Consider the following 13,670-nt stretch of genomic DNA (forward strand, 5'->3'; position numbering starts at 1 on the left):
CTGGAGCTTATGAACAGTGTAAGGAAGTAATGATACGTAATTCTTGGCCTCGATGTCGGTTCGTTAATTAGATAAAGAAGTGGAAATATCTGCGCGTAACGAATGTTCTAATTAGAAGACTTTTCTTTTTCCGATTGGAATTTGGTGAAATCACGTAGAATTGCAATGGTTTTCTTTTTTTTTGATTAGGAAAGCAATTGAAATTTTTGTATCGTAGATTCTCTGACGGAATATATTAATTGTTTTCTTAGATTTCTGTATGTTGCGTTTTATGTTATTGTATCTATTTTACACTATTTGAAGTGGAGTGTAAATTTTTCCAAACATAAGGAATATGATACTCTGTGGCTTCGTACGTGTCGTAATTAAAGTGGTAATCGAAAGCTGAATTTATTTCATTAGATTTCGCAAGTAAAATACAATTTAATTACGGGAGAGATAAGTAACGGAAACGTAACCAATAATTCTATAATAATATTTCTGAAAGTTTCACGTTTGAACGTTTTCTACTGTTAATAATTGTAATTTATTATCACTCGTAAAATAACACTAGTGTTTTTAATAATGTAATCAATTTTTCGATCTTCAAATTCTTGTTAATTAAAGTTTCAGTGAATTTCAAATTGTTTAAAAGTAAATATTTAAATCTGAATTTAATTACGACACTTCATGTTCGTCCGTGTTTCAAATAAAGACTAGCTTTAACAAATGTTTTCATGTAATAAATAATTTTCGATGTGATAATAGAAGAATAGAAATAAACCATTTCTCTAAATTATAAACATTTGTTATGCATTGTTGTATAAAAATAAAATGACGATTGAAGATTTGGTGATAACAATAAGTCAAGAATATGTCGCAAAATTTTCATCACATGCAAACACAATATACAATCAAGTATAGTATTTTCATTATTGATCGAACACCTCTTAAAAGAAAAGCTGCAAACATATAATTAACTTAAAACATATAATGAAGTACACCACGTAACCATCGACCTCGATGTTGAATAAATCCTCTCATCACTCAGCAAATTATAATTTATCTATCTGTTACCCTCGTTATTTGTTACACGGACGAAATTATAATGATTATAATTTCATCGACCTTTTCTCAGATCGACGAACTCGAAGACATGCTGGTGAATTATACATTTGTGTCTGTGGTCAGTGGAAAAACGAAAGTTGCAGCGCAGCAGAGTACGGTGAACGCGTGTATGAGTGTAATTGCAATTGTCGAGAGCAACGCGAATCCGTTCACGAAGCGTGAAGGCCGCGAGACCGATTTACATGCTCTTCCTTGTTCAGAGAAATGCTGTCACTTTCGTTATGAAACCTAGCAACACAAGTTTCTCGTAAAATTCTCAACGTACGAGAAAATATATGAACTGAGGAGAACGATGTCATGAGTTTGGTTCTGTTTAGTCCAGGCTGCCTGTAATTAAAAAGGTCTCACCTCGTTTGCAAGTGGTGCAATACCGTAAGACCGGAAGTTTTGCAACGGAAAAAGACATGGCAATTAATCCCTTCGCCTAACTGATTCATTCGATGAAGTAGGAAATATATTTAATAAATTAGAAGTTATCTTAGTGATGTGCGAAAGGATAATCGTTTACAGTTTTTGCACTTTCTTAGAGTGCGCAATTTGCATTTTTTCCCTGAATGATTTATCAACCAATAATATTGGAGAATTGACAGATCACAAATAATAAATGGTAGATTTCTCTTTTATAACTTTACAACTTCAAATGAAGTAGAGGAATCAACTGATTTGTGATTGATAAAATATAGTTTTAGAATTTCATGTGTTTTATTACCAAGCTGTTTATTGTTGTGCAAGAGAAATTATTGGTACTACAATAACGCGTATCTTGCAACTTGTACGATTTCACTAATAATAATATTTTTTAATAATCTGCTAATGTTTCAGTAGTTTAGTAAAACATTAATTTCAAATTGTTCAAATAGATGTGCGTTTAATTTACAAGGAACTACAGGGAACCGTGAATCATGAGATATTTGGTTTCATTCTAGACCCTGCGAGAACAGGAAATCGATGGGATCAGCGTGACTTGATACGTGAAACGTGATTGTATTATGCTTTCCTTTTGCTTTTCGTATTTTGTTCGGATCCTTCCATTCTCTTCCGGCAAGATTGAATAAGGAGAATAAAATCTTCGATATGATACGATACACTTTAACAAGATCGCAATACATTGTTCGAAACGTAAAAAACATGCTGCACGGAATATCTTGTACTAGTACGTGATCATGCTGAGTTGGTAATTTGTGACTTTACGACTTCCTTAAGTACTTTCTCATTCATTTTATGCCGTGAAGGTTTATTTATTTCTTATTTAATCTGATGCAAATACGTTCACATATATCTTACGATCGTGTTTCAATGAAATTGATCCGAAGAAGAGTTTTACTATAATTGCATGTTGGTTATTTTCATGAATATCTAATGAGTAAGTTAGAATAGTAGGATAAACGAATTGTCAGAGTTAGTCACAGATTCACTACAGAAACTAATAGTCAATATAGAGGCTGGAATTTATTCTTGAATGCGAAGATAAATACCTGCTGTCATGCGTTACGTAAGGTCTTATGGCAACTGCTTGTCACGACCATCAACTTTTCGAATAATTTGTTTAACCAAGTGTTTAATAAAAAGGGGACTCTACTACATGAAGCAATAATACAGTAAATATAGAATTCTAAATAGAATCCTGTTCTTCATGGGTGACCCATAAGATCACTTATACATACATGAGAACATTATGTGAATATAGAATTTGAGCAGACGTCCTATATCGTTAATTGCATAAAAAGATACATAAATTTCAGATTTTAAGATTTTATGTGCTTTGTGATAGCGATTGTGGTAGATGTTTCTAATCTGTTTCTAAATAAAAATTCTTTTGGACAATTAACTTGTATTCTACCAGTCTTGCTTAATATTCGTTCTTTATCTTTTTCGATGCGTTGAGATTCCATTTACGACCTTATTCTGCTATTTCTTTTTGCCTTTCGTAGTTTCTAGTATGGAGAGAAGGTGAATTTCTTTTGGACTGCTGAATGTGAGACACATATGGAGACTATACCGAAAAGGCACGAGTCCGTTTTTCTTGATTTTCCATTTTTTATTTGATGGTTAAAGAAGCATACTTTAATACGACATAATTGAAATGGGCAATGACTTGTTAGTTTAGCTACTTTAAGAGGTATAAATCTGTTATAGTAAAAAATAAATGGTAAATTCATAAAGTTATATAGAAAATAGGGTGTTACTTATATTTTAACAATGAATATTTTTGAGATATTTCGGAGGATATCAGAAATACATATTTAATCCTGAAGTTCAGAAAGAAATAGATTTAATAACAAGGAGTTGCTTAATGATACACTGAATTTTAAGATTGTTCTTCTATAAAGAACAAAAATGATGCGTATTTGTCTTATTTCTCTTATTGTTGCTTGTTGTCTTATTTTCTTTGTTTGCAATGATTACTTAAGTTACATAGTAACCTTTGAGTGGTCGCTATCTGGGAAACGTGTCTTTAAATTCCATTCCTTGTCGACAGCTTCAGCATTTTCTAACTATGCAATCGAGTACTCCTTCACTAGAAACGAGAAACCATGTAAATGTACTTACGACGACGCGAGCTTCGTAACACTTGTTAGTTGTTGAAGTGCACATGGCTTAGGAATGCAACAGTTCAATGTAATTTCTTAAAGTGTTAGGGAAAAAATAAACATTGATGAAAGATATAGTCAAAATGCACAATTTTGTTATCACGTCAGGAGAAATATGGTAGAATTACAAGGAAGTTAACAGATGAAAGATAAACTTTTAACATGATCGGTAATGACCACATAATCTTCTTTTGTATCTTGATATTAGATTAGTATAGTTGATATAGTAAGAACGATGAAAAGAATATAATTACAATTAGAATTAAATTATTTACACGTGTTAAACTAGTATTTTATCTAAATCAGCAGCTAAAATGATTTTAAAAAACAATTAATTATTCATTGTTATTATTAAGCTATTTCAGAGAATTAATGATAATAAAGCAAAATTATATTTTCAATATATTGCATAGAAGTAGCAAAAATCTGTATCTCTATAGATTTTAACATGTATGTGTAATGAGAGAGAAGTAAAAGAAATCTCTTCCGTGTTATAATTAATTTATGATTTTGCTTTGTTTATCCACATCGTCATTATTTATATCAATATTATAAATCCTACATTGTTTTTAAATTTCATATATTCTATGTATTTAAAAATGTATTTAAAAAATATTTATTATTGTATTCAATATAAATCTATTATAAATGCAATTCATAATAATTAATAAATTATAAATCCATTTATAATTGAATTGCATGTTTATGCATTTCTGGCAAATTTAAAGATGCAAAAATGCTTATTGTTAGTATCCTTCGAATATGTAAAACACTCAAACTATAGTACCTACTCATTCTAATATTTGACAGCTGGAGCGAATCTCTCTAGAGTAATTAAAACATTTCCTGTTACAATATTTCCGATATCACAACAACGTATCAATAGTGAAATATGTAGAAGACGACCATAACTGTTGTCCTGTTTTGCATAGAGGAACCATCGCTGTTGGTAGTGAGACTAGCTGATGGGAACCGCGGGAAAAGGTAGTACGCGAATTGAAAAGCCAGTTCCGTGGAACGGTAATCCAAAGAGGCGATAAAACCGGGGGCTGGTGGAGGTGGCACGAGAAGTCACATCCCCGTCGCCGAAAGGCGCCTTTTACGTAGCCGCATATAAAGTTGTTCCGGTGACCGCGCGGCCGCCTCAGATACACTCCACCCTTGAACGCATCGAGCAGCTTGCTTTCTCGCCATGAATTTGCTCGTAAGTAATTCTTTTCCGTATCTTTTATACGCTTACTAACCATCTAAACCAATTCCGTTTCATTTCAATTTTCTTTAAAATTGAAAATAAGATGAATTTAATTTCTTGATGATAGAATTTGTGCTCCTCGATTAGCGAATTCTCAATCGAATGAAGGGAATTATTTAATACGTGATTTTATTTTATCCCTCTACCTTGCTTTATTTTGTGGTTCATATTCGAAGTATGTAATATGCGAAGAAAAATTTAGACATACGTGTAATAGGTGTCTAGGGTTTGAAAATTGGAATGTAGCAGAACTAAACGTGTCGCGTGCGGTTAATTACCACGAGATGTCCCACATCGACGCGCGTTTCCGTAACACGTTCGTAAAACGGTATACGAGTTCACGCACCGTGGATTAATTATACTGAGCACGGGTTGTTTGTCGAAAGGAAAGTCATCGCGTTTGTGCCGTGAACGTAGCATGAAATTGGTCGTGAAATTATTTCGGGGTGAAATTACCTTTGTATTACGTTTACGTGATGCTGAAGATAAGAATTGAATTTAATTGAATTTAGTAATAATAATTTTATGATCTTTTTGGGAGCGAAGCAGATAGGATAGAAATTAAATGCAAGAGATGCAGATCTTAATTGCAATTATGGGTCACTTAGAAATTATAATATAATCTAGAATATAGATAACCGTATAGTTAATGCTTTAGAGAAGGAGTACTTTTATGAATCTAGGGCACTAGTGTGTTAAAGACAAGTTTGACTTCAAAATTTCTTTGACTAAGAGCTTTGTAATATTTTACAGTAATATTAATCTTATAGTAATAAATCTAATTTCATTTTATTAAATAATAAGGAACATTAATCATTTCATTTTGAAGAAAAGATGTTATCTTACATCTTTATACAATAATTAAAACTATAATTGTGCCATGTAAAACTATGCCATCAAAAATATGACAAACTAAGTTTATACTAAAATACATAACAGCTGGAAAGTATGCTTCTGCGAGAGATTCACAATCTGTCATTATAATTACATTGTAAGTAATTTCTCAGACAATAAATGAGTACATAAATTTATTTATCCATGGTTAAGAAGACATGGTTCTCTTCGAAATGTCACGCTTTCCCATTTTACGAGTGCAACGGCTCAACGTGACCATAATATTATTTATGTTGCGCCGAGAATTGTTGTAATAATCGGTTTACGATAATCGAGTAAGATAATTATCTTGATGTTTATCGAGAAAATCTGAGATACCTAGAAAAAAATAGACGATGAGAATTTTTTGGAGCATAAATTTCCACTTATAACAAAACTAAAAATAGGATTATTCATAATATTATGTTGAATTTATGAATAAGCATTTCTTTGTTTATTTACAGCTTGCCGCTGTATATCATATGTTTCTAATTTAATATTTCTTAAATAATACTTAAAAAGATTGATTTGTCGTTAAATTAATTGCTTGTCGGAATATAAACAACATATTGTATTCATTTATCTTAGTAAATAAGTAAGTATTGAAATTAAAAAATTTACACAAAAGTTTTAATTCTGTGCAATAAAGGGTATGCATGGTTTAGATATTATTTCGTTAACGAAGATTGATTTTATAAATTTCACAGTTAATTTGCTTCGAATGATAGTTCGAAGAAAGCCAAAAAGATAATGATAGTAAACTTGAAAGATAATCTTGTTCGCATTTGTACTGTTTTTAGTTTCTTGCTCACAGTCACTATTTAAAACGTGCAGAATGAAAGTTCCATAAGAAGTAACTACAGTTCTGTATCGTATACCATTTGTAGTTTTAATTCTTTTGTCTGCTTTACTAGATACCATGTCTTACACTTACATGACAATTAGGACAAAAACAGAGCACATACATATTTTAATGTCATTAGTAAAAGTGAAAAGACTTTCTCCCATTCTAAATTGAAAATCAAGAAATACCCGATACAACATCTCCCAGTTTATTTAAAATATTACGTGCCGATTTTGAGAAAATAAAAAAAATTTATAAAACATGTGCAATAATCCTAGATAATAATAATAATAATAATAATAATCCCTTATCTTTGTTTGTTACATATTACATTTATTATTCTATATTTTCTACAATCCTATTATTTTATATTTACTATTCTATATTTTTTTATAATTATATTATATTACCGATATTTAACTATCCTATTTAAAGTTGAAAATATTCTGCACGATACTGATAATTGATTTTAAAAATTTAATTCGTTTTCTTATTATGGCTTATATAGAACATTAAGGAAGAAACAATAAAATGGAACAAAAACTTGTATCAATTGTTTCAATTAAAATTATACGAGGAAAGTAATAAGCTTGATCAAACCAAATTTTAAAGAAAACGATCTAAACGATTTAAACGTACAGAAGAATGTTGACCTGGAAAATTGAATATTCTGTGTCGTGTTCGACTTTTTAATATTGGTTTGACACGGAGTCGCTTCTAGACTCTAGACAAGTTGAACTCGTAGCGCAGATCCTTTTTTCTTGCACGGATAATCGAAGCAGGCGTGTCCTGCCGGTTAATTTATATTTCACTTTCTACCGGCGAGCGTGTAATTCTTGCAATGCTGTGCTCGATAGTTGCACGCTGTACTGCCTTAGTCCCGGTTTCCAGATAGATTTCGTTTCTTTTTCTTGCGAGTGGAATGCTCGAAGGAAAGGTATAGCAACTCGTCGCCTTTTCCCGATTACGGAAATTGCTGTTGCTAATCGAAGACACGCAAAACTTTCCCCTCTGGAAACTGGCATTTTATCGGGTTCAGATCTAATTAAACTGATAATTACCAAAATTCACCTTTCTCCAGAAACTTTAATTACAGATAGTAGAAATATTGAAAAATCTGCTTTAGTATCGTGAAGACCATTTATGACTGGCATAGTAAAGTTCTTCAAGATAGAAAATTTTATGGAAACGATGCACACGATAATATGTGCTTGGAAATTTTCTAAAACTTTGGACATTCGATACTTATTTATTTATCGTGCTTTCAAAATATTAATAAAGTAATTTTTATTGATTATAATTCCTATAGTTATTATTTAACTTTCAGTAGAATTTTATTCTTTTGCCGAATCCCTAAAAAACTAAAATTATTTGAACAAATAGAAAAATTGTGAAATTCTAATTTTAATCGATTTCTTTCTAATTGAATTGAAAATGCAACTGCTGATCGTGCAGATAGTCTGTTTTCTTAAAATAGATTTCAACGATACAAAGCTACTTATCAAAGTCGTATATCGTTACTTATAGAATTGTACAAAAAATTAATTGTTTAGTGTATAAAAACGAATTTATTGTTAAACGCTTTGACAGTTTCGATCATTGTTGGAATTATCCAAATTTATTTATAATATTTTCTTGGAGTGTTTTTTGTTTATTTAGAACGTCAATTATAAACGAAAATAGTTAACATAACTGTTAACATAATTAGGTGACAATGCATGTATACATGTATACATTTTCATGTATAAAATATCATTACAGGAGATGCTGTGAAATTAGATAAATCATTCGACACGTAACTTGACTAATCTTGATTTAGCTCGTTTAATTAACTTAATGAGCTCTAATGAATGTATTAACCTTATCTGATGATTGTAGGTAAGAGGCAATAGTATGTATATGTATATGTGCGTACATACATTATTGTACGTTTGGGACATTTGCATAATTTGAATAAGAGTAATCGTTGCTTGAATCATTCAAATGTATCAATTTTCGTTATGGACCTGAAATGTGTTATTATTAGCTTGATCACGAAGAATCTGGTCTTGAAGTTACCACTTTCCCTCGCAGTCACGTTGCTCCGCTCACGAAATGCAATTCCATATAAACGTACACGACATGAACTAGTGCGTAATCGTAGCTGTCACTGAACCAAGCTCCACCATATTAGATAATACTATGATTAGAACCTCGTGTTACACAATCGAATTATTTCGATTTTTTTTATTATTATTGCTCCTTTCAATATTACTGCGTCAATGAGAATATTTGTAGAACAAAACATTTCACTGCCAAGGATATTTGCATCTTGCGAATGATCTACGAATTATCTACGAATTCCTCGAAGTTCCTTTTCGAATCGCTCGAGTTGAAAGTTATCTACGATAATTTTGGCAATAATTACACTCGGTACAAATCATTATCAATAAGGAAATTTATTTATTTCTTCCAATGAATATATCTATTAATAATAATATTATAATTAACTGATGTATACCGGTGAAAGAATGAAAAACTCAATATTGCGTTGGTACGTCGTTTGAACTTTGTTTAGAATACCTTAAACACTGTAATTAGAAAGTATACGGCTCTTGAATCATTGTGTAATACAACCATTTTTCTGGATAGCAGGAAACGCTTAATAAACGCTTAATTAATGGGTTGCTACTGAGTACGTTCAATTAGCACTTCCTGATATTTAGAAGTATTTTCATATTACAATAAAATAAAATTAAAAATAGATGAAATTCAATAAAGAAATAAACGCTGATCATACAAAGACGAAATAATTAACTTGTATTTATAATCTTTTTGTAGGTTCTTTTGTTACTAACAGTTCCAGCGTGCTTGGCACAATTCTCGATACAAGGACCCAGTGACGGGAATCGAGTCGCCCAGGGTTTACGAATAGAGGAAGGGAAAGGAATCCAATACACAGATCAAAACGGTAGAAAGCAGATAAGATATCGATACCTACTACTACCACGAGAATAAAAATCTTTCTGCATAATTCATTGCTCTATTTTTCCGGCTGATACAAATTTACGATCAGATTTGCCCAACATCGTTTGTTAAAGCCTTGTCGAAGTACTTTAACATTTGTATTATAGTTTGGACATATTTCGCAAATTAAACTCTATAGTGTTTCAAATAAGCTGTTTTTTAATTAATATGTTCTTCTAATTTTTAATGAAACGAACATCTTTACATATTTGAATTAAAAGCGTACATACATATATTGATTCAATTTAATAATTATTATTACTATAAATCTTCCTGGAAAATTCAAGAATAGTTTGGCAATATATCTGCAAAAATAATCTGCGAAAGTAATTGTCTTATCTTTTATCTTTCTTTGTTTGGAATTATTCGTATAAAAATGTACTGAAATAATTTCGTAAAATAATATCTCATTGAATTTTAAAATATTAACTAAAGAATTACTTTATAAGAATACAAATTTTCAAGTTGATAATGAAGACATACACAAGTATTAAGTACTTTTCTAATAATATTCGTGCAACAATATTACATGTATGAAGCAAGTAATGATCTCTCTAACTTAATTTATTCAAATTTTAACATATAATTTACCATGTTTAACCTTTTTATTTTACAGAATCAAACGAAGGTGGCTTTAGTATTACAGGCGCAACAGACGGTAACGCTCAAATACAAGGTGCTAGCGATGGTCATTCTAATTTTCGAATTCATGGTGCCAGTCGCGGCCCAGCGGAAAGCTACAATGTACAAGGACCTAGTGCAGGGTCATACAACATCCAAGGATCGACGGATGGACATAGTCATTCAATTATTCAAGGCTCCTACGATGGTAATTCAGGGTCTGCGAAATCTCTTCAATATAATGATCCCAGTGGTAAGTGAATCCATAGCGTTCTACCTTCATATTTATACTTGATAATTACTGTATTCATTTCCACTATCACAATAATTAAAACATAAACGTAAAATATAAATTTTATGAAAGTAGTCTTTAATAATGTATTGAAAATTCGTGGGATGCTTTTTCCCGGAATAAGTTAATTTCAATCTAACACAACTTCTGAATAAGTCAAAAATTAAATTCCTTTTCTGCTTGAAAGGACTAAGAGTGAACTGGAGATCATTTGATCGGCAACCACAGCCAAGAGCGCAGCAGACAGCACAATACTCGGAAGCTGCAATCGCAAGTGCACCAAGAGCGCCACATCGGCAAAGGGCGCATGCACCAAGGCAACAACAACCACCACCACAACCCGAACCATTTGCTTTACAACAATCGAGGCCTTTGGATAATGCACCTACGCAAATCAAGCAGCTTCTCCAATTGCAAGCACAACTTCCATACGTTAATATCATTCCTGAACCATATAGGTAATGTTTATATTACATAATAAAATAATACTTTTTAATTTCCCCAACTTCATTTTTGTATTTAGTTGTTTTAAAAGATCTAGAACTAGTACTGTGAATATTAAACACTGTTATATAAAGTATTATCAGTTGCTAGATGACGTAATAAGGATAGCTATCTTACATGTAATGTAATTATGTAATAGTATGTTAATGTGATATAATAGTGTCTCAATGTAATACAATGATATAATATTGCTTATCTCAATCCAGTTTGATGATATAATAGAACCTTAACAGTATCTTAGTAGAATGATCTCTAATATTATTTGTTGACGTATTGAATTTGGTATAACCAAAACATTTTATTTAATTTTTTTTAAACGCGAGATAAATAAGAAGATGAAATAAACAAAGGAAAGTTGTGATCTATATACATATATAACATTGTAAATTTTTTTGTAGATATGAAAATTTGTTAGCATCACAAGGTAATCAACGACCTGAGTATCAACCTGAGTATCAACCTGAGTATCAACCTCGGTATCAACCCGAAGCCCAAGAGGAACCGGCCCCTTCACCACGACGACCAGCTTATCGTGGGAAACCACGTGGCCCGCCTAGACAGAGGCGACAGGCGCCACAATACAGACCGGAAGCTCCTGCTGCACAGCAACAGCAGCACCGCAGACTTCCGCAACCACCGGCTGAACCTCAAATTAAATATAATCCCAATCTACCGCCTCAGCTTCAACAACTATTGAAATACCAGGCCGAAACTCCATATGTCAACTTAATTCCTGAACAATACAGGTAAATTGAATATTTAACTAGTAAAATTGTCCATGTTATGTAATACTAGGATTCATTGGTTACCCTTGTATATCATTGTATTGTATATAGGATAATTATGCAAAGAAATGTCAGTTAGCCTAGTAATATCATATTATCCTATATTTAACTGGACTAGTTGACTAATGTGAAGTTCTAACCGGTACCTATAGTCACCCTCTTCAATGGCGAATAAATTCAATTGATTACCTTTCGTTGAGAATTTCAGTTAATAATTACAAATTAAATTATGTTGAATTTTTATATACTTTCTTATTCTAAATTTTTTCGTATACTTGCCACTATACATCCAGCTCTTGATATTGCGTTGCAATAATTACTCTTGAATAATAACTCTGAATTTAATCACCCTTAAATTAAACCAGTAATAAAAGAATTAATAGTTTTACGAAAGAATTAACTTTTAGATTTAATCCGGAGCCAGCCGCCCAAATGCAGGTAGAGCAGGTCCGTAACTACTACCAAGATCTTTTAAGACAGCAACCAACATCTCCTACCGTACACACAGTACCGCCAGTGGTCGCGCCTGCCCCACAACGAATACGAGGTCCACCACAAGATCCGCAATCAGGTTCGGCATATTCTAGACCAAGAAGACAAGCTCCACATCAACGACAGCTACGACCGCAACAACTACCAGCTGAACCAGTACCACAATATTCCACCAATGTTCCTGGTCAAATTCAGAGTTTATTGAAATACCAAGCACAAATTCCTTATAACATTATCGCTAATCAAATCGATTATCGTCTTGACAAGCCATACGTGCCTCAACCAATTAAACCTACTGGCGCTCCGGAAGTTCAATATCAACCTCCAAATCAATATCAAAGTCAAAGTCAATATCAAGGACAGAGTCAATATCAAGAACAAAATCAATATCAAAGTCAAAATCAGTATCAAAATCAAAACCAATATCAAAGCCAGATTCAATCACCAGACGCGTACCAAGGTCAATCAAGTGGATATAGCCAAGTCTATGCATCACAGTCACAGTATACTCAGGCTCAATTTGGAGCACAAGAACCTGAGCATGGAGTTCGTCCTGTTACCGAAAGACAATATTGAAGATAATCGTTGGTTCAATTAAGTCGTATCTTCTATATTTGCTTTTGATTCGATATTCCGTTTTATTTTTAATCGGTCGTTTCAATTATTTGGATCGATGTCTTTACGTTTCGCACGTTGGAAAAGATTGTCGCCAATGGATTCTAGATTTTCGGTGCGATTACAAAGATAGAGTTAAGGTACTTGATATCAATTTATTTGTTATTCCGTTGAAGTTTCATTATTAATTTCGAATTTATGTTGAAAGAATGAAAACGTTTATTCTGTTGATTTAAATGTTAATTGTTTGATAACAGTTATTATAAAAATTGGAATTGTTGGAATTGATATTTTTGATTGACTCAGAGTTGAATTTTAAATTGAATTGCAATTGAACTTTAAATTAAGCGTTTTTAATTCTTTGGTTGTATAAGAAAAGTGTATTTTGCCGCGACAATATTTTTATCAATGTCAGATTCGTTTCACGTGATATGCAATTACAGAGAAATCAACGCTGTCGCTGCGATTGCATTTTATTTTATATACTTAAGTTGCTCGTGAACTGAAATACTCAGATAATATTATATTCTACATGTTAAGAAGTAATTCGTTTTTGTTTCAGTAAAGTTTTGTTTTATACTCATTGAAAATAGCATATCTTTAATTATTTTTAATAATTAAAAAGTTACAGTATTTATACTAACATTTTCTGTCAAATTTTATTTAATTAGACATTTATAACAATAGC

General features: G+C 31.8%; 1 protein-coding gene across 1 annotated transcript; it reads left to right on the top strand.

Annotated features, from left to right (window-relative positions):
- Positions 1 to 813: 813 nt before the first annotated feature.
- On the top strand, positions 814 to 12,943 carry LOC138181478 (putative mediator of RNA polymerase II transcription subunit 26). Its single transcript, XM_069116296.1, has 7 exons — positions 814 to 897; positions 1,118 to 1,222; positions 9,488 to 9,617; positions 10,290 to 10,547; positions 10,774 to 11,044; positions 11,489 to 11,836; positions 12,283 to 12,943. The coding sequence occupies exons 1-7, from the start codon at positions 814 to 816 to the stop codon at positions 12,941 to 12,943; spliced, it is 1,857 nt and encodes a 618-aa protein (XP_068972397.1).
- Positions 12,944 to 13,670: the final 727 nt, after the last annotated feature.

This window comes from Bombus flavifrons, chromosome 7 (assembly GCF_040668555.2).
Source record: "Bombus flavifrons isolate JBK064 chromosome 7, iyBomFlav1_principal, whole genome shotgun sequence".
NCBI lineage: Eukaryota > Metazoa > Arthropoda > Insecta > Hymenoptera > Apidae > Bombus > Bombus flavifrons.

What these genes read in the sequence shown, in the direction of transcription:
- LOC138181478 (XM_069116296.1), top strand. Translation starts at nt 814, where the DNA reads ATGACGATTGAAGATTTGGTGATAACAATAAGTCAAGAATATGTCGCA. An exon ending in CGGTGAACGCGTGTATGAGT is followed by an intron (nt 1,223 to 9,487) that starts GTAATTGCAATT and finishes ATCTTTTTGTAG; the next exon opens with GTTCTTTTGTTACTAACAGT. An exon ending in CCAATACACAGATCAAAACG is followed by an intron (nt 9,618 to 10,289) that starts GTAGAAAGCAGA and finishes TTTATTTTACAG; the next exon opens with AATCAAACGAAGGTGGCTTT.